Here is a 24,778-nt window from a genome sequence, read left to right as displayed (position 1 = left end):
CAGTCAGCCAGCCTGAGCAACAAATACCTCTTTGAGTTGGCGTTTGACTTGAATTAATGTTTGTCTAGTCTACTTATGGTCCTTATAGTTAGGCATGAGAGAGTGGAAGAGAAGTGTAAAAATTTAATTGCAAGTTGTTTCAGACATTCATGCTTTAAACCTAGATCCAGAAGAAAAAGTTGTGGCTTTGCAAGCATCTCTTTATAGAACATGGTATGGTGGTTCCTGAACATGATGCCCGTGTCACTAGATAGGTGGTGAGTCAGTCGCCCTGATTAATGGAGCTGCTTAGTTAATTTTTGTCCCTACATGCACACGGTGAGGAGAGAGCGAGCGAGGGGCCTTGGTGGAGCTCCCGCTGCCAGGGGCAGTCTTACCTGCTGGGGTGTGGGGTGCATGTGTGGAGGGAGGGAGGGGGCTGGTGCCAGGCGCTGCCCAGAGAGGCCTCCTAAATATGACCCGTTGCATCTGATTTTCGCTCCTTCTTTATTTAGGCAGTCATAGCAGGACTTCTGAAGGAATGCGGATAAGGGTATGCTTTAACTTCAAAGAGAGAGTGGAAATGCGCCAGAGTGTTGTGTCAATGTAGGATTAGCTGGGTTCAGTACTTTGTCCAGTTCCAGTTGCTGCATTTTAAGGAGGAGATAGACAAACTAGAGGAGGAATCTTTCTGGCTGTGGGGGCCAAAAACTTTGACGTGTGGGTGGGGCAACCAGCATGTAAATCACATTCTGCCATTGTGACATCAAAATGTTGGCAAGTGGGTTGTCTTGACTACCTGCCAACATAAATTGTGTAGGGTTCCATGTTGGGGTTCCAGAGTGCAAGAGGCTTTGGCAGTGTTGTGCCTTGTAAGCCTCCCTGCATTGCTTCTTTCCTTCTCTTATGTCAGAGATCAAAAGGAGCTTCACGGAATTGCTTTCAAAGCCTTTTGCAAGCCTTCAATGAGCTGCAGCTTGGACAGTAGGAGCGATGGTTGAATGGGAGCCTACGTTAATGGCATCCCTTATTGGGCAGGTGAGCATGGCTTCTCCAGATTGGCCTCATGGGCAAATGGGACTGGTGGGTCACGTTTGGTCTGTGAGCTGGAGGTTCTGCACCCCTGAACTACAGCATATTCCAAAGATGGTGAGGAGTCTGGAAACCAAGTCCTATGAGGAACAGTTGAAAAAGCTGGGCATGGTTAGCTTGGAGAAGGAAAGGTTAAGAGGAGACAGGAGAATAGTTCTCAAATACTGTATTTTTTGCTCTATAAGACTCACTTTTTCCCTCCTAAAAAGTAAGGGGAAATGTGTGTGCATCTTATGGAGCGAATGCAGGCTGCGCAGCTATCCCAGAAGCCAGAACAGCAAGAGGGATTGCTGCTTTCACTGCGCAGCGATCCCTCTTGCTGTTCTGGCTTCTGGGGTCAGAATATTTTTTTTCTTGTTTTCCTCTTCCAAAAGCTAGGTGCGTCTTGTGGTCTGGTGCGTCTTATAGAGTGAAAAATACGGTAACTGAAAGACTGTGATGCAAAAGGTGGAGCAGATTTGTTCTATGTTACTCCAGATGACAGATGTAAATGCAATGACTGAAAACATTTAAATAAGATGGTTTTGACTTTACATTAGGAGAAACTTCTTAAGTGTATGAGTGGTTCAAAGGCGAATCAGACGGCCTTGGGAAGTGGTGGGATCTCCTCCTATGAAGGTTTGTAAGCAATGGCTAGATGCCCATTTGCTTAGGAAGCTGTGTATTTGCAAGATTCCTGCACTGAATCCATTGGGCATTGGACTAGATGACATCCAAGGTCCCTTACTACTCTATAGTTCTGTTTGAAGATGTTGACTTCCTGCTGACTAAATGGCATTTCCAGGTTCAGAGGCAATTTACCTATGTATGTCAGAGGCTCACGGTCCACATGTCCAAACAGGTGTCAAACAGCACGCTGCATGATAATTATTCATCTCAGCTGTTTATCTGACAGCAGCGAAAGCTAAGCTCTTAACAGGATGGATCATGGATTAAAAATGCCACTTTTAGTAAAGATTCCACTGTTGTCCATAGAGTTTACTGGGAGACCACGGGCGAGTCGCACTCAGTCTAATCAATCTCAAGGGTTGTTGTGAGAATGAAATGGGATGGGGAAATGAGAACTATGTATGTCACTCATACATAGTTATTTGAAGTAAGGGTGGGGCAAAAATGCAATAAGCAAACATTGCAAGCAGAGGCGGGATCAAACTTTTTAAAAAACTTTATTAAAATTTGAAATAAACGGCACTTCTGGCGAGGCGGCATGGCTGCAACAGCAGAAAACAGCTCCTGAAGCCAGCCAGAGTAAAAGGCTCTGTCAGGCCGACTCCTGGTCTCCCAGGACTGCTGCCGCCAGCACCGTCAGCGGAGAAGAATCGGGGGTGCCCAGGCGTCTATCAAAGGAGCCAAAACACCCCCCACAACCTTGATTGAGCCGGAAAGGCACCCGACCACCCCCCCAACAGCCCAGAGGAGCTCCAAAACCAGGAGGTCAGTGGAGATAATGCAAAGAGGGGAAAAGAAAGGGGGAGAGAGGAAGAAAAAGAAAGAAAGAAAAAGGAGCCCCAACTTTACCGCTGCTGCCCCCAGAAGAGGAGAGGTAGCTGAGCACCGGGAAGGCAATAGAGGCTCCGAAAAAACGCGTGGCTGAGCCCCACCAGAGCTCCAGCGGCAAGTAAAACAGAGGAAAGCCGCATGACAAAGGAGATCGCAGAAAGGAAGAAACTACATTTCCCCCCTTTCTTTTTTTAACCCCCTTTTTAACCCCTTCCTCCCCCTCCCTCCCTCTTTTTTATTAAAAAAGTCTTTTTTTATCCCCCCCCCATATACCTACTTTTATCATTTTTCATTTTAACTCAATTTAAACCTCATTTTATTTTCATCTCAAACTCCCCTCTTAAGAATTAAAATGGCAGTACCCAGAAAAGAGCCCTGAAACAACACAGGCCATTTCCTGGGACTGCCACTTCGCCCCAGACTTTCCACTCTCTTTTACCTATCCTCTTCGTACTTTACTCATTTTTTAAAATAAAATAACTTTATTTATATATATATATATATATATATATATATATATACACAAAAAAAACCTTTTTTTAAAAAAACTTTAATTCTCATTTTTATCTTTTACCCATACATTTTTAATTACTTTTTTACAAACAAAAGATAATAATAATAATTAGGGGGAAATAGTTTTTTTAAAAAACACACACACATAATTTTTTCCTCTTTTTAAAGCCCTTTCTGTTCTAATTGTTAGCTTCTTCTTGAGGGGGGAATCCTTCGCCTCCTGCTACGACCACCACTCTCTTTTAAAACAAAAATTTTCTCCATATCACTGCTATTGCTATTGATACTCTCCCCCTCCACTCCCACCTTTTATTTTTCTCTTCCTTTTTGCTCTCTCCTCTCTCTCTCTCTTCACCCCTCCTTATTTTCTCCTTTTATCCCACCTTTCACTTTCCATCCCCAATTTTGTTTTCTATCCCCTTTATTTTTTAAAATCAACCCCCCTTTTTAGCCTGTTCATCAGTTTGTTTTTGAGGGGGGAGCCCTTTCCCCCCACTCCCTCTTTTAAAATAAGACTTTCCCCCCATACCATTGCCACAGTTCACCCTCCCTCCCCCTCCCCTCTCTCCCCCTCTCTTTTCTTCTTCCTTTTCCCACCCTTCCCCCTCCTCTTCTCCTTTTCTCTCCCTCCCTTTCTCCATCCCCCCCTTCCCCTAAAGGAAACACATACACACATTCATATCACCATACTTTGCCCCCCTCATACTATAAATTAAAACTACTGCTGTAATCTATTACCGCTGATATTACTATACTATCTCTCCTCTCTCTTTCAACTCGCTTTTTGTCTCTCTCTCTCTTCTCTTTTACTCCAATCTCCCCTCTCCCCCCTTCTTCTTCTTCTTTCTTTCTTCTCCTTCCTTTTTCTCCCTCCACCCTTTACATATAGCCTATTTGTCTGTCTCTGTTTCTGAGCGCACTCCCAACCCCAACTTCCACCTTAACTGGACCCCAGTACCCCGTTGGGGTATATACAACCCCCTCCTAAACACATATTTCCCCTGGCCCCACCCCTCTAATCTCTTGCATCTCTACCTGCTAACCCCCCTCCCTTTATATGAACTGTCTGTCCGTTAGTCTACCCATCTCTGCTTACCTGCCCCCCCCCCGCTTTGGCGGCACCGCTGAGGCAACTACAGAAACCCTAGAGAAGATCTTAAAACACAGGCTAGAAGTGACACAAATGACCACCTAATCCAAACGCTCTGTAAAAGCCACCAGCCAACAAAGCCCGATCAGCTCAGCAACCCAACAATACCCAGGAACCACCACTGCCACAACTCCTAACCACCACATGCCCTACCCCAAGAGGACGCCAAGCCAACCTCAAACCAAAACCATTAGGGAGACTGAGATGACACCAACCAGGGAGATGGCAAACAATGCTAAGACCGTAACTCCCCTCCAAGATGATGACCACCCAGTAATGAAACGAGACCTGAGGGAAATGGAAGCAAGATTAGAAGCAAGATTAGAAGAAACACTGAAGGCCACAATGGCTCCCATGCAGGTACTAATCAACAATCTAACCTCCAAAGTGGAAGCTCTAGAGAACAAGAACCAAATGCAAGAAAGAATAATAGAGCAATACCGGGAGGAGAACGCACGTGTGAACAAGAAATTGGATGAACTGGTAAACCAAATGGAAGCAGAACACAGAGAGATGAAAATTAAGCAAGCCGACCTTGAAGACCGCAATAGATGTTGTAACATCCGCTTCCGCAACTTTCCTGAAAAAACAGAGGAGAAAAGCCTGAAACTCGAGGCAGATGACTTGGAGAGGGCTCACAGAGCCCTAAAACCTATGCCAAAACCCAGCGCCCCCCCCAAGAGACATCATTGTATGCGTCACACGCTACAAAAAGAAGGAAGAGGTATGGAACAACCTCAGAAACTCAAACAACCTTCGATATGGAGAAACCCCTATTCTGGCCTTACAGGACTTATCTCAGGATACCCTAAACCGGAGGAAAAGCCTGCGCCCATGCACCCAGCGTCTCCAACAAGCAGGGATCAAATACTGATGGGGCTTCTCCTTCCGCCTCATTGTAACAACCAATACAACACAATACATGGCTACCAACATACCTGAGGCCCTGCAACTACTAAAGAACCTTGAACTCGACCTCCCACCGGAATGGCAACTGACAAACCCACCAAGTGACAGCCCCAACCAGGAGGAAACAACAACAAACAACTGGACAACGGTACAGAAGAAAAAGAAACAACAGAAGCGGCACAACAATGCAAACCAATACAGACAAGCATCACGCTCAGAATTGTCCCGCCGGCCATACGACACAAGAAACCAGACCAAGATTAACCAAACCAATTCATCGCAGATGGACAACCCTACAACAACAACAACAACAACAACGGCAGCTGAATGAAGCAACCAGGAAAAAACCACAAACTGAAGGACTGGTGATTTCCCCCCTCTTTCCCCCTCCCCCCAAAACATAGATTTAGTTAACACCATCAACATCCCCCCCAGCCCCGCACCCCCCACAGAAATCCCCACCCCAACACCAGTCCAGATGACCTCAACCACATTCCCCATCACCCACACCTTCAACACCCCCATACTCCATACTAGGGAAAAACAACTCCTCCAACCTTAATAACACAACTCACAATCAGGCTAAAATCTGATACCCAACCAGCACTATGGTGGCACCAGAGCGTACCAGCACCCACATCCCCACCCCAACACACCAACAATGTTGCTCATAACACTGGCAACATTGCTTATGAACCTTATACCTGACAGCGACGTTACAAAGTCACTTCACACTGTCTCACTGATCACCCCCTATCGCAAACAACAGGGGGGATGGCCTGTCCTTGAACACGGCCTTCCACACCAGCTGAGACCTAGGACCAACCGGCTAAATGCCAGATGGCCCAAAATACCCCAAACAAACACCTATATGACTACATATAGGAAACTCTCTACAACTTACCCCCTACTCTTTAACCCAAATCTTACTCTAATCCCACTAGCCCCCCGCCCACCACACCCTAGGTCGGCGCAACCCCACTGGTTCTTTAAACAACACGAAGAGAGAAACACAAGACAACCCAAACGGGTTGGCAGGGAATCGCCCACATAATAGATAAGCAAGATGGCTAAGCTAAAAGCAATTACATTAAATGTGAGGGGGCTGGGAAACCCCATCAAAAGAAAACGCATCACCTCATACATAAACGCCATGAAACCACACATCACCTTCCTACAAGAAATACACAACCCACCCAAAGGCAGCAAACTCCTGAGCGACCCCCGCTTCAGTCAACAGTGGGTCGCACGAGGCTCAGGGAAAGCTTGTGGTGTAGCCATAATACTCAGTAGAGACCTGAACTTCACTGCCACAACAGTCCTCAAGGACAAAAAAGGCAGATTCGTTTTTGCTAAAGGGACACTAGATGGCAAAATCAAACTGACAATCGGCTCCATATATGCCCCAAACGCGAAGCAATTAGAATTCTTCCAGAAGACACTAAACAAATTCCTCTCCTTCTCTGAAGGGGAAGCAATCCTAGGAGGGGACCTCAATCTAAATATGAAAGGTATATCCCTGAAAGATATACACCCTACAACCCCATGGGCAACCTTCCTCCGAAGGAAACCTCCAACAACTAGGAACTCTTACAAGTTACTAAAAATGCTAAAAAACAGGGGTCTCTACGACATTTGGGGTGAGCAAAACCCGGGAGACATCAGCCATACATTCCAATCGGGACGCCATGATACAGTGTCCAGACTGGACAGCATTCTACTCACACAGGGTCTGATCCCCTCAGTGGAATCAACAAACATAGGTAACATTAAAATCACAGATCACGCCCCAGTAGCAGTCATTGTTAAAATAGGAGAAGGAACACAAACCACCCCATCGTGGTCCTTCAGTCCCATCCTAACTACAAACAAACAAATTAGAGAGAGTCTCACAAAAACCGTCCAAAACTACTTCAAGGAAAACAATGTAGACAATATAACAACCCCCCTCCTATGGGACGCAATGAAAGCGGTCACCAGAGGAGCTTGCATAAAAGAGAAAACATTCCTTAAAAAACAAACCTCCTCAAAAATTAACAAAATAGAACAAGACATCACAGCCCTCTCATCACGCTACAAACAAACAGGATCTAAAAAACTCCTCAAACATAGAACAAAAAAGGAGAGAACTAGACTCCCTAGAAATCAACAAAACAATGATCAACATTCTATACTCTAAACAACGTTTCTATGAATATGGAGGGAAAAACTCCAGATTACTAGCAAATAGATGTAGGGAAAAAGCACTCAAAACAAGAATACACTGCATCAGCAAAAAAGACGGCAACATAACATTCTCCCCCAAAGAAATATCCTCAGAATTTGCAGAATTCTACTCCAACCTATACACATCCCATAACCCACCAGAGACGGAAATCAGAAAATTTCTAGCAGGACTGACCATGCCTACCCTAACTGATGAGGAACAGGAATTCATGGACAGCCCTGTCACCCCAGAGGAAATAGATGCGGTCCTCAAAAACCTGAAACCACACAAAGCCCCAGGCCCAGACGGCTTCACAGCAGAATTCTATAGGAAATTCAAAGAACCCTTGATGCCTTACATGACCTGCCTATTCAACGACATCATAAAAGGGGGCCCCATCCCCAAAACCTGGACCCACTCCAAAATAGTCTCCATCCCAAAACCACTAAAAGACAGCCTCAAAGTAGAATCATACCGCCCAATCTCATTAATAAACCAAGATTACAAGATATTCACATCAATCTTGGCCAACCGCCTAAAAATCTTCCTACACAAGTTAATAGCCCCAGACCAGACTGGCTTTGTCCCTGGCCGCAATATAACAGACCCCATCAGGAAACTACTGAACCCGATCGAACACAGCAAAGCAACTAAACTCCCATTGACATTTATGTCCCTAGACATCCTCAAAGCCTTTGATTGCTTAGAGTAGAAATACATATTAGCAGTACTAACTAACATGAAATTTGGCCCCAACTTCCTACAAATCCTCAAACAAATATACTCCCAAGCCTCAGCAAAATGCAGAACTAACAATATGGATTCTAATACTATAGCTATCCAAAGAGGCACGAAACAAGGATGCTCACTGTCTCCCTTCTTATTTATCCTGGCTCTGGAACCCCTAGCAATCCGCATCCGAGCAGCCACAGACATCAAGGGAGTGGAAATAAAAGGCAGAACCTATAAATTAGGGCTCTTTGCAGATGACCTAATGGTCACAACACCAGACCTCATAAGCACAGCAACCTCCCTAATCAGAGAACTCAACACATTTGCAATGGTGTCGGGCCTACAGGTAAATTTTACAAAGTCAGAAGCTATGTGCTTCAACACCCCTCCTCACACCCAAAAAGAACTCACGAAGGTCACCAAAATAAAACTTTGCCACACCAAGTTCAGATACCTAGGGGTACAAATAACCAGAAACCTCAATAAATTGCACCTCCACAACTACAAGCCCCTGTGGCGACAAATTAACAAAGACCTAAAGAGATGGAATAACATGAATTTCACTCTCTCAGACAAAATAGCCATGATCAAAATGATCACACTGCCAAAACTAACCTACCTATTCCAAACCCTCCCAATCTGGATCCCCTCAACCCAACTCCGCAGTTGGCAGAGAAAACTACACTCTTTTATCTTCTCACATAAAAAACCAATAAGCCCCAAATACCTGCACCTCCCTACCTCAGAAGGAGGATGGGGAATCCCCAACATAGAAGCATATTACATTGCCAACCAAATACGCCATATAATCCCATATATACTCAAAGATGAGACAAAACAATGGGTACACCTAGAGAGGGACACAATTGAAAATACCTGCACCACAACATACCCACTCCTCCCAAACAAACTAAAGAAAATTCCCACAACACTCAACAGGTACACACAGACCATGCTCAAAGCATGGAAAACACAAATAGGCAAACTATCCCCAACCCCATCCCCACTAATCCCCCTGGCGTACCACCCATTATTCCACCATGCAGCACAAAACCTCCAGATAAAAAACCTGGCGAACCAAAGGCTTATATCGCCTAATAGACTTTTATAAAAATAACAAACCTTTGTCAACACAAGAAATACAAGACAAACTAGAAGACACCCAAATGCTCTGGTTAACACAACACCAACTACATGCCCTCTTAAACAACCCAACAGTAAAATTAGCAGCAACTAGGCCCCTGACAACCTTTGAAAACCTCCTCTTAACAACAAAGGGAAACGGAAATATACAAAATACTACTCCAAAATCCCACAAACCACCTAGACGCAATCAAAAAACAATGGGAGAATGACATAGGCTATGAGATTATCCCCACTCAATGGACCAGAATGTGGTCTAAACCCCCCTTTAAATCCATATCAACGAAAAGAAAAGAACTCACACTGAAACTCACCTACAGGTGGTACCTAACACCAAGGAAACTAGCGCTAATACGCCCAGGAACCTCACCAAAATGCTGGAGAGGGTGCACCTCCACAGGCACATACCTCCACATGTGGTGGGAGTGTCCCAAAATCCAACTATTCTGGACAACAGCCATTCGAGAAATATGTAAAATAACTAAGCAAGTATTAGACATCACTCCAGAATTGGCCCTACTAAACATCTTCCAAGACAGCAATGCCCATTTACACCACAAAGAACTCATAACCCACCTACTTTCAGCAGCCAGAAACACCATAACCAGACACTGGAGAGACCTGTCAGGAGTAAGCATAGACCAATGGTACCAAATAGTATGGGAAACTAATAAACTGAAACTGACACGGGGACAAACAGAAGAAGACACCTTCACCCCGGTATGGCTCCCCTTTATCACATACACAGCCCAACAAGACAATAACAATAATCCACCAACAGCATACAAATCAATATGGCTAACCTGATCCAAAACATCCACCCACCTCACTCACACACGAAAACAAAGATCACCACAGCCAATCACAAGCAAACAATCACACCCTAGGCCAACCCCAACCTCCCTCACCACCAAAGGAACACAAGTGAACAACACAAGCAACGCTGACACCAAACTCTACATACATTAAGCATAGTAGAAACACCGCCACCCGACCCCACCCCCATCCATCTTCCCTCCCTCCACCCCCTTTCTTTTTTCATTCTTTTTTCTTCTCCCCCTAATGCCTCAACAAATGAAACAGATTTGTAAAAATGTTACATGGGGATAAAAATACGAGGCATTACACTTACTTATGTAAAACAAGAAAATCCTTAATAAAATATTTTTTAAAGTTTTTTTTAAATAAACAGCAGTATAATGTGCTACGGCATAATATAAAGAGTTGGTGTGGTGTAAAGGTTAGTGCCAGACTACGACCTAGGAGACCAGGGTTCAAGTGACCGCTCAGCCATGAAGCTCACTGACTGACCTTGGCTCTCAGTCTAACATAGGGTTGTTATGGGGATTAAATGAGGAGGGGTAGAATCACGTATGCCATCTTGAGCTCATTGGAGAAGAAGGTGGGCTATTAAACAATCAAGCAAGCTTTGAAGAACTTGTAAAGTATCCTGTTGATACCTTTCCTGAGCAGAGTCCTGCTGGATCACAGTAGTTGGCATACTTAATTTTATTCCATTGTTGTAAACTTCCCTAACAACCTACTTTTAGCTAAAGGGAAGAATAAATACCTATTAAATAAAATAATTTGTATCCTGCTTTGGATAGCGGTTATCTCAATGCATCCAGGAAACATGCAAGCAGGGTGTGGAACCGCCAGCTCTTCCTCAGTTTGCTGCCTTGGCAACTGATATTCAGTGGTATTAATGCTTGTGAACATGGAAGTTCCATTAAGTTGTCAAGGCGAGTAGCCGATACAAATTTAGTTAATTCCTTTATAGGGCCTCCTAAACTAGGGTCCATCTCCCAATCGTGAATCCCCTAAACGTTGGCATCTTTGTCTTCTCCTTAAATCTTGGATTGCAAGAATTTCTTTTTCTAAGATGTGTGCTGCAACACATGCATTGTTTTAAAACAAAATATGCTTGCTTCAGAACAGTTTGTTTTTTATTTGTACAAATTATTCAGTAGGTTAATTGACTAAAACTCATGATCAGTTAAGTTTTCTTTCATAGGTTGATAGCTCTTGGGATTTCACACCTACCCAGTTATGCTTCATATTGTGCCATTTTATGTATAAGGTTTAAACCAGTGCGTAAGAATTTTAAAAAATCTGCTTAGCATTTATAGGGTTTAAATAGCCTCATGTACATTTTCTTGTTGTTCTTTACAAACAAGCCTGTAATGCAGATTAGTATTATTCCCATCCTGACTTGTGTAATATAACCACTTTGTAAGTTCACTGCAAAAGCAATATTCAATCCAGGTTCCTAGGTAGCTTTTTAGCCACAATTTATCTAGCACTGTCAGGTGAGCTGTTGTGGACATAGCTCTATTGGCCAGCAATGATATTTGAGTTTCACATCTGAAGAGCAACAGATTCAAATATAAATACTGATAAAATAAATAATGTGCTATAGTAATTTTCCTCTGATGCCTGCTTCCATAGCTATTGTAGACCCTGCCATTAAAATGTGTATGTGCACCTTGATTCTTGGCTATCTGTGTTAAGAGTAGAAAAAGCAACATTTCGTAAGAATGCATAATACCCTTCTGTTTGGCAAACATATTTTTAGACTGAGCTAAACATCCTAGTTTTTAAAACTGTAAGTCACAGTGTATTACAAAAACAGTGTTTGTAAAGAACTCTTTTAAAAGTGTCTTACTGTGAATAATGGCAGCTCTCATACTCAAATATTTAACGTAACAAGTCCAGCAGGCTTACCAAGTTTACTTTGGCAGTCTTGACTGCTTTATGCAGCCATGATAAGTATTCAAAGTATGTTAGAAACAAATGTCTTGTTCATAACACTTTATTGTTAGAATAAACAGCACAAGTCAGAGTTGAAGCATTTTATTAGTTTTTCAGATGAAACTTGGGGCTCCAAGGTTTATGTCGGAATCTATCAATTGAGAGGTAGCTCACTAATCAACACCGCACCCTTAACATGTGGACAGACAGTGCAAAGATGCAATTCAGACCAGTTAATATTTTTTCGTCTGACGGCAGGGAGATCTGAAATTTGGATGAAACTGTTGCCAGATCTCAAGACTGGATGCTTATTCGTAAAACAGAAACACGTCACTGTACTGAAAGAATTAGATGTCAATGAGATTATTTCTGACAGGCCTTTTCCCTGATGTGGTAGTACTGTGTGTGCTTTTTTGTTTTGTTTTTTTAAGGGTAATCTTTTAGCCATGCAATAACTTCCTGTACTTTGTCTAGAAATAGTTTCACCGTGCTATCCGCTGTTTTAGGAAATTGGGCCAAATGATGAGCTTTCAAAATGTGAATATAGAAAATTGCTCACTTGTGTTCTAGTGCTTTACCCTCCTCTAGTTCTTCTCTTTTGTTTCCTTTTCTGTTTTGATATGTATGCTTTTAAGGCATGCAATTTTCTGAAAATATTGTCGGAAAATTCAATATTTTGGGAGAAATTGCATGCTTTTGTACATAAGCTGCTGTTTCTGTTCTAAAACTTTCCTGGTAATGACTTTCTCATTTTCTCTCTTTCTAGCTCTGTATCCTCTCCTGTATCCCGCTCCGTTCAAGACTGTTCGGCAGAATTTGTCTTGGTTCATGTGGTGCCTTTCAGGGAGTAAGAAGGTTAGACACACTAAGATGGCATGCATCTTGGGTTTTAGTTCAGAAACAGTCTATTCTACAGAGTTCCTCTGACTGTTGATACCTTTTATGCAGATGTCTTCATGGCATAACCTTAAATGGACAAGGTCATGCTGTGGAGCTGTTATACCATAACTCATGAACTAGTAAGGCTTGCTGATGTTGCATGATACCAGAGCATAACAGCACAGGTCAGGTGGAGCTGTTAAGCGATCATGGGACTCGGCTTAGTAGCAGAGCCTTTCCTGTGTCTTCCTGCAAAATTATATGAATATTTGGGGGAACCCATTGCCCTGGACAATGGATAAATTTACAGTACAAAAGTAACTCTTTCCTGGCATGGTTCTCATTGATCCTCTGGGGGGAGGCCCCAGAAAGCAATTCTGGAGAAACACTTGTTTTGTTTGCTTATAATTATTACATGATTGTAATCCCCTTTATTGAAATTGCTGGCTAAATGCCACTAATATCAGTCTACAGACCTATCTGGCATTTTGCTTACATGGAGAACCTGACTCTGTTTAGCTTGAACTGAAAATTAACTATTTTATACGTAACAGAATCTGAGACCTTGTGGGAAAAGGGTGGGTAGGAAATATTTAAGCCCCTGATGCTGAACCTTTGCTGTTCTTTATTTGTACAGATGGTACAGGCATCACTCCAAACCAGGAAAGAAGGAAAAAAAGAGAGGTGAGATTGAGGTGGATATCCAATTCATGAGGAGCAACATGACAGCCAGCATGTTTGATCTGTCCATGAAAGATAAGTCACGGACACCATTTGGCAAGCTGAAAGACAAGCTAAAGGGGAAACGAGGCAATGGATTGCCAGACACAGCTTCAGCTATTGTTCCTAGCATTAGTCACTCCCTGGCTGACAGTGAGGAAGAGTCAAATGAGAAAGAAAAGAAAAAATCAAAGTTCAAGACCTTATTCTCCAAACCTGGTTTACAGAAAAGCAACCTCTCTCAGTCCATGTCTGTGTTACCTTTTCTCCAACCGGTTACAGAGAGAGTTCGACTTAATCCCAGTCACTTTTCATCGCGGTGGAGTGATAGTGATGATGACACTTTAACTCCTGTTTCAGAGAGTAAGTATTGTCTATTGAAAAGAGAATAAATGTCTCAAATGTTTTAACAGTTGTGTAATTTACAAAGTGTGCTAAGTAGTAAAATGTGCCATTTCTTCATAATAGTTAAAGCTGGATTTCTTGTATTATTTAAAGACAGTGCTTGGAAGCTGTGAAGAAACAGAAGTGTTTTCATGATTGTGCCTAATAGTTGTAAATGAGAGGATACAGGTGGGTCTCAGTGGTCTCCAACCTCAGTGTACTGCTGTTGTTAAGAGCCATCAGTTGATCTAGGGCTGGATTAGGTATTAGTATTTTCAGTGGTATTGGGACTTGTGCTTTCACTATTCTGATGCTGATTTCTTTCTTTTCAGAACCCTCCACAAATGAGGGTCACAGAAGAGGTCATAGCTCAGATAAGAGCAGCACTGCGTACCTCCGAATCACAAAGGCATCCTTGAACCCTTTTGATGAAAACATCTCAGCGGAAGAGAAGCCAGAAAAAAACTCAGCTTCTGTGAAACCATCTCAGACCAAACGCGTCAAGCCCAGGTTAGTCTTGAGAAATGATCTTCTCAATTGAATTTTGAGATCTTGAGATGCTTTAAGGCTATTGCCACCCAGTGGTTTTCATTGTATGTCATTGAAAATATCTACTTTACAGGGTGAGTAAGAACTTTCCTCCTGATAGGGCAGGCATGCCCTGTGTAGGTTTCAGTTGATTAGTAACTCTGCAGGTAATTTGTAGGGTTTCTGTCTCTAGCCTTCTTGAAAGGAGAGAAATGACAGTGCATGCTGCCTTCAGAACAAAGATGATCCACTTTCTTGCAAGGGGAGGGCAAAGAGAGCGAGTCAGTCCCTCTTCTGCCTCCAGGATGGAATGCTGTCTAGCAGAGAATGTAATCCCCTTTATTGAACTTGGAATTATTATTCCAAGGACTTAACTGAGAACCATGAAGCTCTAGACAAAGTCTGTAAATATGTGACACATGACACACTTAATCTAGCTTTGAAGTCCTGTGACAGAAAAGGTGAAATAGAAATATAGGTAACTCACAATGCTTATTTTACCTACGTGATTGCTGATTTGGGCCGGGGGGTGGGGTGGAGCAGAACAAACAAACAAATGGAGAGTGGAGGAAACATTGCAGAGCAGCATCCTAGAGCCCTCGTGCTGCCTGCTGAGAACCAGGTAAGCGAGACACCTGGTTCTGAGGGTTCCTGGCTCTACGCGATTTTGCTTTTATGTGCAATGGCCAGGAATGTAACCACTGCATAAGATGTGAGTTAGCTGTAATTATATCTTCTGTTAGTACAGGCATAGGCAAACGGCTCTCCAGATGTTTTGGGATGACAGCTCCCATCATTCCTAGCTAACAGGACCAGTGGTGAGGGATGATGGGAGTTGTAGTCCCAAAACATCTGGAGGGCTGAGTTTGCCTATGCCTGTGTTAGTATGTCTGTGAATATTCACTTGGATGAGAAAACAAACCTTTTCTAGACATCTTGGGAACATGCCCAACATACTGGTAGCATACCGGCTACCAGTTTCTTATCACAGATCTGTAAAGACCCCCTGTTCCAGGAGTGACGTCCTTCGCATTTTAGAAATCTTTGCATGATGCTTCCAGAGTAACTATTTCTGAGACTCATGTGGTAATATGGATAAATTATTTCATAACAGCATGTTCTCCTTTTAAAATAGGCTATTTGTTCTCTTCTCTTTCTCTTCCTCTTCCCCTTTACTTTTTCTTTTCTTTTTCGAAAATGGACTTTGCTGGCTAAATGCCACTAATATCAGTCTACAGACCTACCTGGCATTTTGCTTACACGGAGAACCTGACTCTGTTTAGCTTGAACTGAAAATTAACTATTTTATACGTAACACACCCTGAGACCTTGTGGGAAAGGGGTGGGTAGGAAATATTTAAGCCCCTGATGCTGAACCTTTGCTGTTCTTTATTTATACAGATGCTACAAGCTTCACTTCAAACCCACCACCCTTTCTGTTATTCCAGAAGTGGGATCGGATGATGAGCAGCTGAGTGATTATTCCCAGGGTACTGAAAAGATTGCAGTTTCTGGAGATTGGTCCAGGAGTGGAGATGTTTCCTCAGAGTTACGGTCCTCCACTGAGGGGGGAGAGCTGACAGCAGATAAAAAGGGGACTGGTGAGAGGCAGACTGTATTGCTTCTCATGAAGACAAGTGCTCCTGATGATGGATTTGAACTAAACAAACCATTGGTTGCACCTTCAGCACGAGCCCTTGAAAAGGCAAGCCATGATGTAAAGGGATTGGAGCAGAAGAATGAAACACATCCCAATCAGAATCTGCAGAGTGACGGGACTTATCCTGCTAAGCTCAGGTGAGAGGAATTGGGGGGGGGGAGCAAAGATAAAGGCTCAAGTGCTATACTGTGCATGGCTTTGATTCTTCCCTCCCCTTTTTAACACAGTAAGGGATTTTGTGTCCTATGGACAGGTGAAAATCTTTCCCTGTTGATCTGTATCTATTTCTTGTAGCAATGTCAGTGAAGGAATAAAACTGAGCAAAGGTTTGTTTTGCTTAGGCAGTAATCAGACTCTATTTTCACATTGTTGTAACATGACAATAAAGGTATCATAAACAGGAATCAGCACTTCATATTTTACCTCTAATTTTACTTTATTTTTTAAACCCACTGTCCTGTTAAAATACTAAATATAGTTTTCATGTTCTGCCAAAATAAGTGAAAGCAGCAGTTGGATAAATGCTTAACTTTTTTTAAAAGCGGTGTTAGTTGTGATCATAAGTGCAGTGCAATTTACTGCGGCACAGGTTTTGTGTTACCTAGATTTCTGAAGAGTGACAAACAAGCTATACTGATGTTTGTGGATGCAGAGAAAGCATTCGATAACACAAATTGGGATTTTTTGTTAAAAAATTTAGAATACATGGAGGTGGGTGCAGAGTTTTTTAACGGAATAAAAGCAATCTATACGGAGCAGAAAGCGAAACTGATCATAAACAACGTAGTGTCAGAAGAAATAAGGATAGGGAAGGGTACAAGGCAGGGATGTCCGCTCTCCCCATTGCTGTTCATAACTGTATTGGAAGTGTTACTTAACTCAATAAGACAAAATAAGAAGATAAAAGGAATAACAATTGGACAAAATGAATACAAGGTAAAGGCATTTGCAGACGATTTGCTAATAACAATAGAAGATCCGACGAATTCAATAAAAGAGATATTGGAAGAATTAGAGCAATTCGGCAAAGTGGCTGGTTTTAAGTTAAATAAAAGTAAGACTAAATTAATGACAAAGAATATAGATCTAAGTACAATTGAAGAAATACAACAACAAACAGAGATAGAGGTGGCCAGAAAGGTGAAATATTTAGGAATATGGATAACTCCAAAAAATATAGAACTATTTAAAAATAATTATGAAGTAGTATGGAAAGAGATTAAAAAGGATTTGGTGACGTGGGGGAGGCTAAAACTGTCTTTCTGGGGCAGGATAGCCATAATTAAGATGAATGTACTTCCGAGAATGTTGTTCCTATTCCAGAATATTCCGATAATCAAAGGCAATAAGATATTCAAAGAATGGCAAAGAGAGTTCTCAAAGTACGTATGGCAGGGCAAAAGACCGAGGATACAGTTTAAATTACTGACAGAGGCAAAAGAAAGGGGGGGATTCGCACTTCCAGATCTGAAACTATATTATGAGGCATCGTGCCTATGCTGGATAAAACCGTGGATAAAATTAGATAATAAAGAACTTTTAGATCTGGAAGGCCACGACAATAGATTTGGGTGGCACGCGTATCTATGTTATGAAAAGAAGAAGGTACACAAGGGATTTGAAAGCCACATCTTTAAAGGCCCTTTGATAGAAGTATGGGAGAGGTACAGATTTTTATTGGAACCCAGAGTCCCACATTGGATGTCCCCATTAGAAGCCACGAGTGTTAAAAAGACCAACATGAGGGATAAATGGGTTACCTATGAACAGCTGCTAATTAAAGATGGGGGGAAGTGGAAGCTAAAACCATACAACCAGGTTAAGGAAAAGGTGTTTGATTGGTTCCATTACTTTCAAATAAACGAAATGGCTAAGAAGGATATTAAAGATAGAGGATATGCGGAAAAAGATTCTAAATTCCAGATTGAGATAATAAATAATGATTATAAAATCCTATCAAAAATGTACAACCAGCTGTTAGAGTGGAATTTAATAGACGAGGAAGTGAAGTCGGTAATGATACACTGGGCAAAAGACTTCGGTTATAATATCTATTTTGAAGAGTGGGAGAAATTATGGAAAAAAAATCTTAAATTCACGGCATGTGTAACGTTGAAGGAAAACTTACTGAAGATGTTATACCGTTGGTACATTACCCCTGCGAAACTAGCAAAAATGTATAAGACATGCAGTAAATGTTGGAAATGCAGGGAAAATGAAGGGACCTTCTACCACATGTGGTGGGATTGCAAAAAGGTTAAAGGTTTCTGGGAAAAGGTATATACAGAAATGGGAAAAATTTTTAAATATACTTTTGAAAAAAAGCCAGAGGCCTTTTTGTTAGGTTTATCAGGAAAAGAGATTAAGAACAAAGATGGCAAATTTTTCCAATATGCAACAACGGCAGCAAGAGTCCTATTAGTCCAAAACTGGAAACAACAGAAAATACCGACAATAGAGGAGTGGAGAGAGAAACTGTTAGATTATGCGCAACTAGATAGACTGACGGGAAAAATTAGATATTGGAGAGATCAAAGATTTATGGAGGAATGGGGAAAATTCGTGGAATATCTGGATAATTTAAGTGAGGGACAAATAACGCTAGTAGGGTTTAAAAAAGCTCTGTGATATTTGTAAGAATATTGTCTAAAGAAAAGGGTGGAAAAGACTTTAATAATGTCAATAGATAGTAGGAGATGCGAAAGTATGTGTTGATAGACAACGGAGATTTGCGGAGACGCCGAAGGAAGTCTTAAAGAATGAATCGGTTGAATACAAGATGTGGTTTATTTGATTTTTATTTGTTTTGCTGTAAATTAATAAAAATTATGTTGAAAAAAAAAAAAAATAGATTTCTGAAGTGTTCCACGGGTGTAATTTAACTAAAAAAGAAATCAAGGCAAACGTTTGCAATAAACTTTGTTGAAAACTCTATTTTTCACACTTGCTAAACATCTGGGTAACTGCACAAATATCCAAGGAACCAACCATATTTTATTTGGGGGGGGGGGAGGAACAGATGTTTAGAACCAGCAAGAGTGTCAGACTAGGATTCCACTCAGTGATGGCCAGTCTCTTATCTGTATGTCTAACCTCCTTCACAGGGTGGTAGTGAGGAAAATTGGGGTTGGGTGGGCATGTATTCAAGGTCCTTGAAGGGATGTAAATAAATAGGTAAGTAAAACTTTTCATTTGAGAGCTTCTTAATCAGTCTTGAAGTGTAGAGAGGAGGGCAGAATAAATCTTCTGTTTTAACAGTAAATATAAAATCTAAACTTGCACTAATAGAGGTACATAGAAGAGGAAAATGTACTTTATTCTTTTTAGAAGCCAAAGCAGGAACATGCATGCATGCATGGAGTGCTTCATGCAAGACCAAAAGTAAAGGTAAAGGTAAAGGGACCCCTGACCATTAGGTTCAGTTGTGGCCGACTCTGGGGTTGCGGTGCTCATCTCACTTTATTGGCCAAGGGAGCCGGCGTACAGCTTCCAGGTCATGTGGCCAGCATGACTAAGCTGCTTCTGGCGAAACCAGAGCAGCGCACGGAAATGCCATTTACCTTCCCGCCGGAAGGGTACCTATTTATCTACTTACACTGTGTGTTTTCGAACTGCTAGGTTGGCAGGAGCAGGGAGCGAGCCCCGGGAGCTCACCCTGTCGCGGGGATTCGAACCACTGACCTGATTGGCAAGTCCTAGGCTCCGTGGTTTAACCCTTCAAACCAAAAGGAGAACTGCACAAAATTGTTCAGGTACAAAGTACTATAGGATTGCCTGAACTAATTGTGTGTGCTTCTTTCAGACTTCATCCTGTGAAACCAACGCATACTACAACAAGCAAATCATCTGCAAAAAACCAGAGCATAACATCAAAGATCCTGGATAACCAAAATGAAGCCGATATAAAGGTAATTTAAGACATACTATATTTTAATACCTAATTGGGTGGTCTGTGCCCTGAGTTAGGAAGCTTGTAAATTTATTGGTGGGATTAGACAAACTGCAAAGGGGTATAGTCGTTTGGAGACAGAAATGTGTTCACGTTTTCTAGTTGTACGATTCCCCCTGCCCCTGCTATCCTTCCCATCTGGGCAATTTTCTGAGCCTTTTACTGACACAAGTTTAGATCTGTGAGTGGGTATGAATTCCCCAGGCTCAAACCTTGCTATCTTCACCAAAGGACTTTGGCCTGAAAGGGATTTTTGTTTTCAGATAAGCAAGGTTTAGTGATTTAGTGCCTCCAACTAATATTGCAAATGATCTGTTTGGTGTTTGAGCACAGAACCTGAATTATTATCACTTAACTGAAACAACCACTACTGCTGCTGCTTTGTATTTATTTAGTACTTTTCGCATATTTTGAGGAGGGTCTTATCTTCACTTTTCCATGTTTATTACTGGGAAGAAATAGTTGAAAGCAGGTGTACAGAAACCTTGTATGCACATTTGTCTGCATGCCATAAAAGTACTTACTGGCAAATCCTGAAATTCTAGTTTTTTGTGAATCTTCAGTAGCTTTTAAGATGCTTAGACAGATTACCGTATTTTTCGCCCCATAGGACACACTTTTCCCCCTCTAAAAATGAAGGGGAAATGTGTGTGTGTCCTATGGGGCGAATGCAGGCTTTCGCTGAAGCCTGGAGAGCGAGAGGCATCGGTGCGCACCGACCCCTCTCGCTCTCCAGGCTTCAGGAAGCTATCCGTAAGCCTTGCAAGCCCGGTGGGAGTTCCCGCGGGCTCACAAGGCTTGCGGGCAGCAGCCTGCAGCCCCGGCGAGTGTCCGCAAGCCTTGCGCACCCGGCAGGAGGTCCCGCCGAGCGTGCGAGGCTTGGGGCGGCAGCCTGTCGCCTAAAGCACGGGGAGCCCTCCGGAGGGCTCCCCGTGCTTCAGGCGAGTGTCTGCAAGCCTTGCGCGCCCGGCAGGAGGTCCCGCCGGGTGCGCGATGCCTGGCGCGGCAGCCTGCTGCCCGAAGCATACGGAGCCCTCCAGAGGGCTCCCTGTGCTTCGGGGGTGTGTCTGCAAGCCTCGTGCGCCCGGCAGGAGGTCCCGCCGAGCGCGCGAGGCTTGGGGCGGCAGCCTGCAGCCCGAAGCACGCGGAGCCTTTCGGAGGGTGCCCCGTGCTTCGGGCAGGTGTGCGCAAGGCTTGGGGCGGCAGCTGCGGCGGGGGGCGGGGAATAATTTTTTTTTATTCATTTCCCCCCCCAAAAAAACGAGGTGCGTCCTATGGGCCGGTGCGCCCTATAGGACGAAAAATATGGTACCTCTTTGCTCTGAAATCATTCCTGGGATTCCCCAGTAATCCCTGAAACCAAAGGTTTCTATACCTTCCTTCTGATCCTTTGACACCATCCTTGCAACAGTTCTTGATATCAAAATGACTTTAACCTGTTCATGCTTCCTTCCTAAAGAAATATGATCCTTCAGATCCCGCCTACGCTTATGGTCAGCTGACACACAGTGAGCTGATCCAGCTGGTCTTGAAGCAGAAAGATGTGATTGCAAAGCGAGATCAGCAGGTGCGGGAGCTGGAAGACTACATTGATAACTTGCTTGTCAGAGTTATGGAGGAACCCCCTAACATTCTTCGAGCTCAAGCTCATGTGGGACCTCCTGCCGGGCGCGCGATGTGAAGGAACCAATTTCACCTAATCAGTGGCTTTCTTGAGCAGCTTTTGAATGCATTGCCTTGTAGCTCAAACCAACTAGGAGGAATAAGTAGGGCAGGCATAGGGAATCTGGCCCTCCCAATGTGCTTGGACTCGACTCCCATCCTCCTCACAGATGGCCATTGGGAGCCCAGAGGTATCTGGACGACCACATGTTTCTCAACCCCATAAGAGAGGCTTAGCACAAAGCGGTATGTGTGCAGTGTCTCGCTGTGCCTGTTTTGGTTCCAGTTTCTCTATCTGTATGAACAGTTTCTGAAGTCAGATGAAACTTTCCTCAGTTACAAAAGATTCTGTTTATGCTGCTGCATAAATTGCTGGAAGATGTGAATAGTCAGAATTACTGCAATATGATTTCTGCTGCAGACTAAAACAACTGGAGACTTTTTCTGATTTTATTTTTTATGGATCTTAGTCCTGGGTTGAAGATTGAATTCTTAATTTCAGTATCTCCATCTGCCCCTTAATTTTTAAAGGGTAACTTTACATCGTGGTCCCTTACTCTGGATGGGGCACTAGCCCAGTATATGAGTTTAAAGTTTCCAAAGGATTAACTTTTGTAGGTTTCCTAATAAAACAATACATCCACCATCACTAGGCATTTGGGGTGAAATCCACATTGACCATTGTATGGGATATTGAACTATTTGAAGATAGCAACTATAAGGTAGAGCATGGCTTTTTGCAAGCTGAAGCTTGTATATGCACTTTTGGCTTCCAGTCAGATCAACTGTGATTAAAAAAAAATTTTCGTTGAAAATCTGAGCTACAAATGCAGGCAGCCAAACAGTAATCAAAGTGATGTCTGAAGACGTGAACCGATTAATTTTCATGCTTTTGACTGTAGCCATTCTTCATTTTCTGCCTATGCACTTTCAAGAGGGATGAGCTTGGCACTGAATATCTCTTCAGCCCTCCCTTTGTATTCAGTCACAACACTGGATTATAAACTTCTCAGGTAATCAAAGAGGGGTTGATTCTAAGCAAGTCATACATGGGAGTAGACCTCTTGTAATCAATGACTAATGACTGTTGATTGTTGTGGGCCTGCTCTTAGTATGACATGATCGGATATCACCCATAGATCTTGACGTTTCCTGAATGGTGCACTGTTAATTGCTCTTGATACTGTGCAATCTCATTTGCAAACACCAAAGAATAGGAACAGCTAACTACACACTACATGGAGTGTGGTGCTTGTTGAATAGATTTGTCGATCTTCTTGCATAGTGCTAATTCTCTTGATGAAATCCTCTGGCTGATGCTCTCACCTTGCCTCAACTAGGTCAATGATTTCAGGTGATTGAAAGGGGAGGAACTGTTGTCTACCATATCTAAAATCTCCAGGGCCTGTGGTGTTTTTACATATCCATGGCTCCATAATAGCTGGACCATAAAGTCTGTAAAGGCAAACTTCTTGTGTGTAAAACCAGCATTTAGATGCTTGGGCATCTTTTTAAAGCTAGTATATCTCATTTAAAAGAACCAAATTGCTTTTTAAAAACTTTATTTTAAGAGGCTTCATGTCTCTTTGCTCCTGCTGGAGCCATAAGCACACAGGATCATGCTTTTGGGAACAAGTATTTTATTGAAATACAGTTTTACTGTGTACTAGAAAATGTTTCTTCCTGATGGTTATATGGTCCCAAAGTACAGTGGACATTTGTGTTTAATACATATTCCGTAGGAATGGATCTAGTAACAAATAGTGTTGACCGTTTTAATAGAAATAGTACAGGACCAGCTTCCAGCAGATTGTGAAAATCTTCTAGTTTATCACCTGTCCTAAAATTTCCAGGGACCACAGGGCTGTAGTTGGCAACACAATGTGCCACATGCAAGAGGGAGTATTGTCACTGGGCCCGCATCTGCTGACCATTCTTCATATAAAGGTCTGCTCAGTTGTATACATTGTGATGAAATTTGGGCAATACACAGCAAGGATACCTTGCAATCTGTGCCTTCTAATTGGTATCTGTGACTTATGCAATCCTGACATTGAAATGCTGAATTTTGTGAAAAGTGTGGTACATTGTGAGGGATATTTCCCCTTGTGCAAACATTTGCTCAGTGCTTAATGTTGAAGGATCTGAATGTATATTTATATTCTGCCTTGTTACTCTTGGTACTTAATCCCATTATGTTTTTGGTTTTTTTACGAAGACCTCCATCCTTGTGAAATGTTAAAAATAAAGTTATTTAAACTTGTGAGAACACTTGTGTTTCTTTGCCTATCTTCACAAACTTTATGTGAAGAATGCTGTATATATAATTCACATTATTGCACGCTATATCAGAATGGTTCCTAGGTCCATACTGATAGAAATGATTCTCTGCTGTACAAGGACTGGATTCCATCATGGTGATTCCAAAGTGTGAAAGAAAAAGGGCTTCGTATGCAACTGAAACTTCTATTGTGAGAGCTGTTTGTACATTAAGCCTTATATGTTTTAAGAAGCAGACATTCCTCAATGATCTTAGAATTGGTAGGCTTAGGAAGAACCTGAAAAGAACCTTCGATTACTCCAACATTCTTACAGTCTCTGTATGCTATCACCTTTTCTACAAGCTCCTGAAAAAGGTAAGAAACTAAGGAAAGTGTCAGTGTTTTCTCTGTACCCAGTTATAGGAATTTAGTTGCCAGCAAGTGGAAGTGCTAGGCAAAGACAGCAGGCAGGTGGAAATATCAAAAGATTTAAAACTGGCTCACCAGATTAATTTAGCTTTGGGTTAGATAGTGTAGTTTTAATTACCACTGAAGATTGTGCAAGTTTAGAGAGAGAGAGGCTTGCAGCAAAGATTTTGGCTGCTAAATTCCAGTATCACTGTCCCTATCCTGCTTGTGTTCTCGAAGCTACCAGCATGAGTTTGACTAAACTGCGAGAGGCAGTGGAAGACAGAAGTGCCTGGCGTGCTCTGGTCCAGGGGGTCACGAAGAGGCGGACACGACTAAATGACTAAACAAC

At 42.5% G+C, this 24,778-nt stretch overlaps 1 protein-coding gene across 1 annotated transcript; it reads left to right on the top strand.

Annotated features, from left to right (window-relative positions):
• Positions 1-413: 413 nt before the first annotated feature.
• Positions 414-24,026, top strand: LOC308464218 (rab11 family-interacting protein 1-like). The gene is made up of 7 exons (XM_080983338.1): positions 414-1,017; positions 12,742-12,830; positions 13,492-13,937; positions 14,291-14,468; positions 15,888-16,283; positions 19,949-20,054; positions 21,555-24,026. The coding sequence occupies exons 1-7, from the start codon at positions 973-975 to the stop codon at positions 21,774-21,776; spliced, it is 1,482 nt and encodes a 493-aa protein (XP_080839464.1). The 5' UTR covers positions 414-972; the 3' UTR covers positions 21,777-24,026.
• The last annotated feature ends 752 nt before the right edge of the window (positions 24,027-24,778 follow it).

Source organism: Podarcis pityusensis, assembly GCF_964106645.2.
Source record: "Podarcis pityusensis genome assembly, chromosome: 15".
Taxonomy (NCBI): Eukaryota; Metazoa; Chordata; class Lepidosauria; order Squamata; family Lacertidae; genus Podarcis; species Podarcis pityusensis.
Note: the sequence above shows the minus strand (reverse complement) of the source record. Positions and strands in the feature narration are given on the sequence as shown.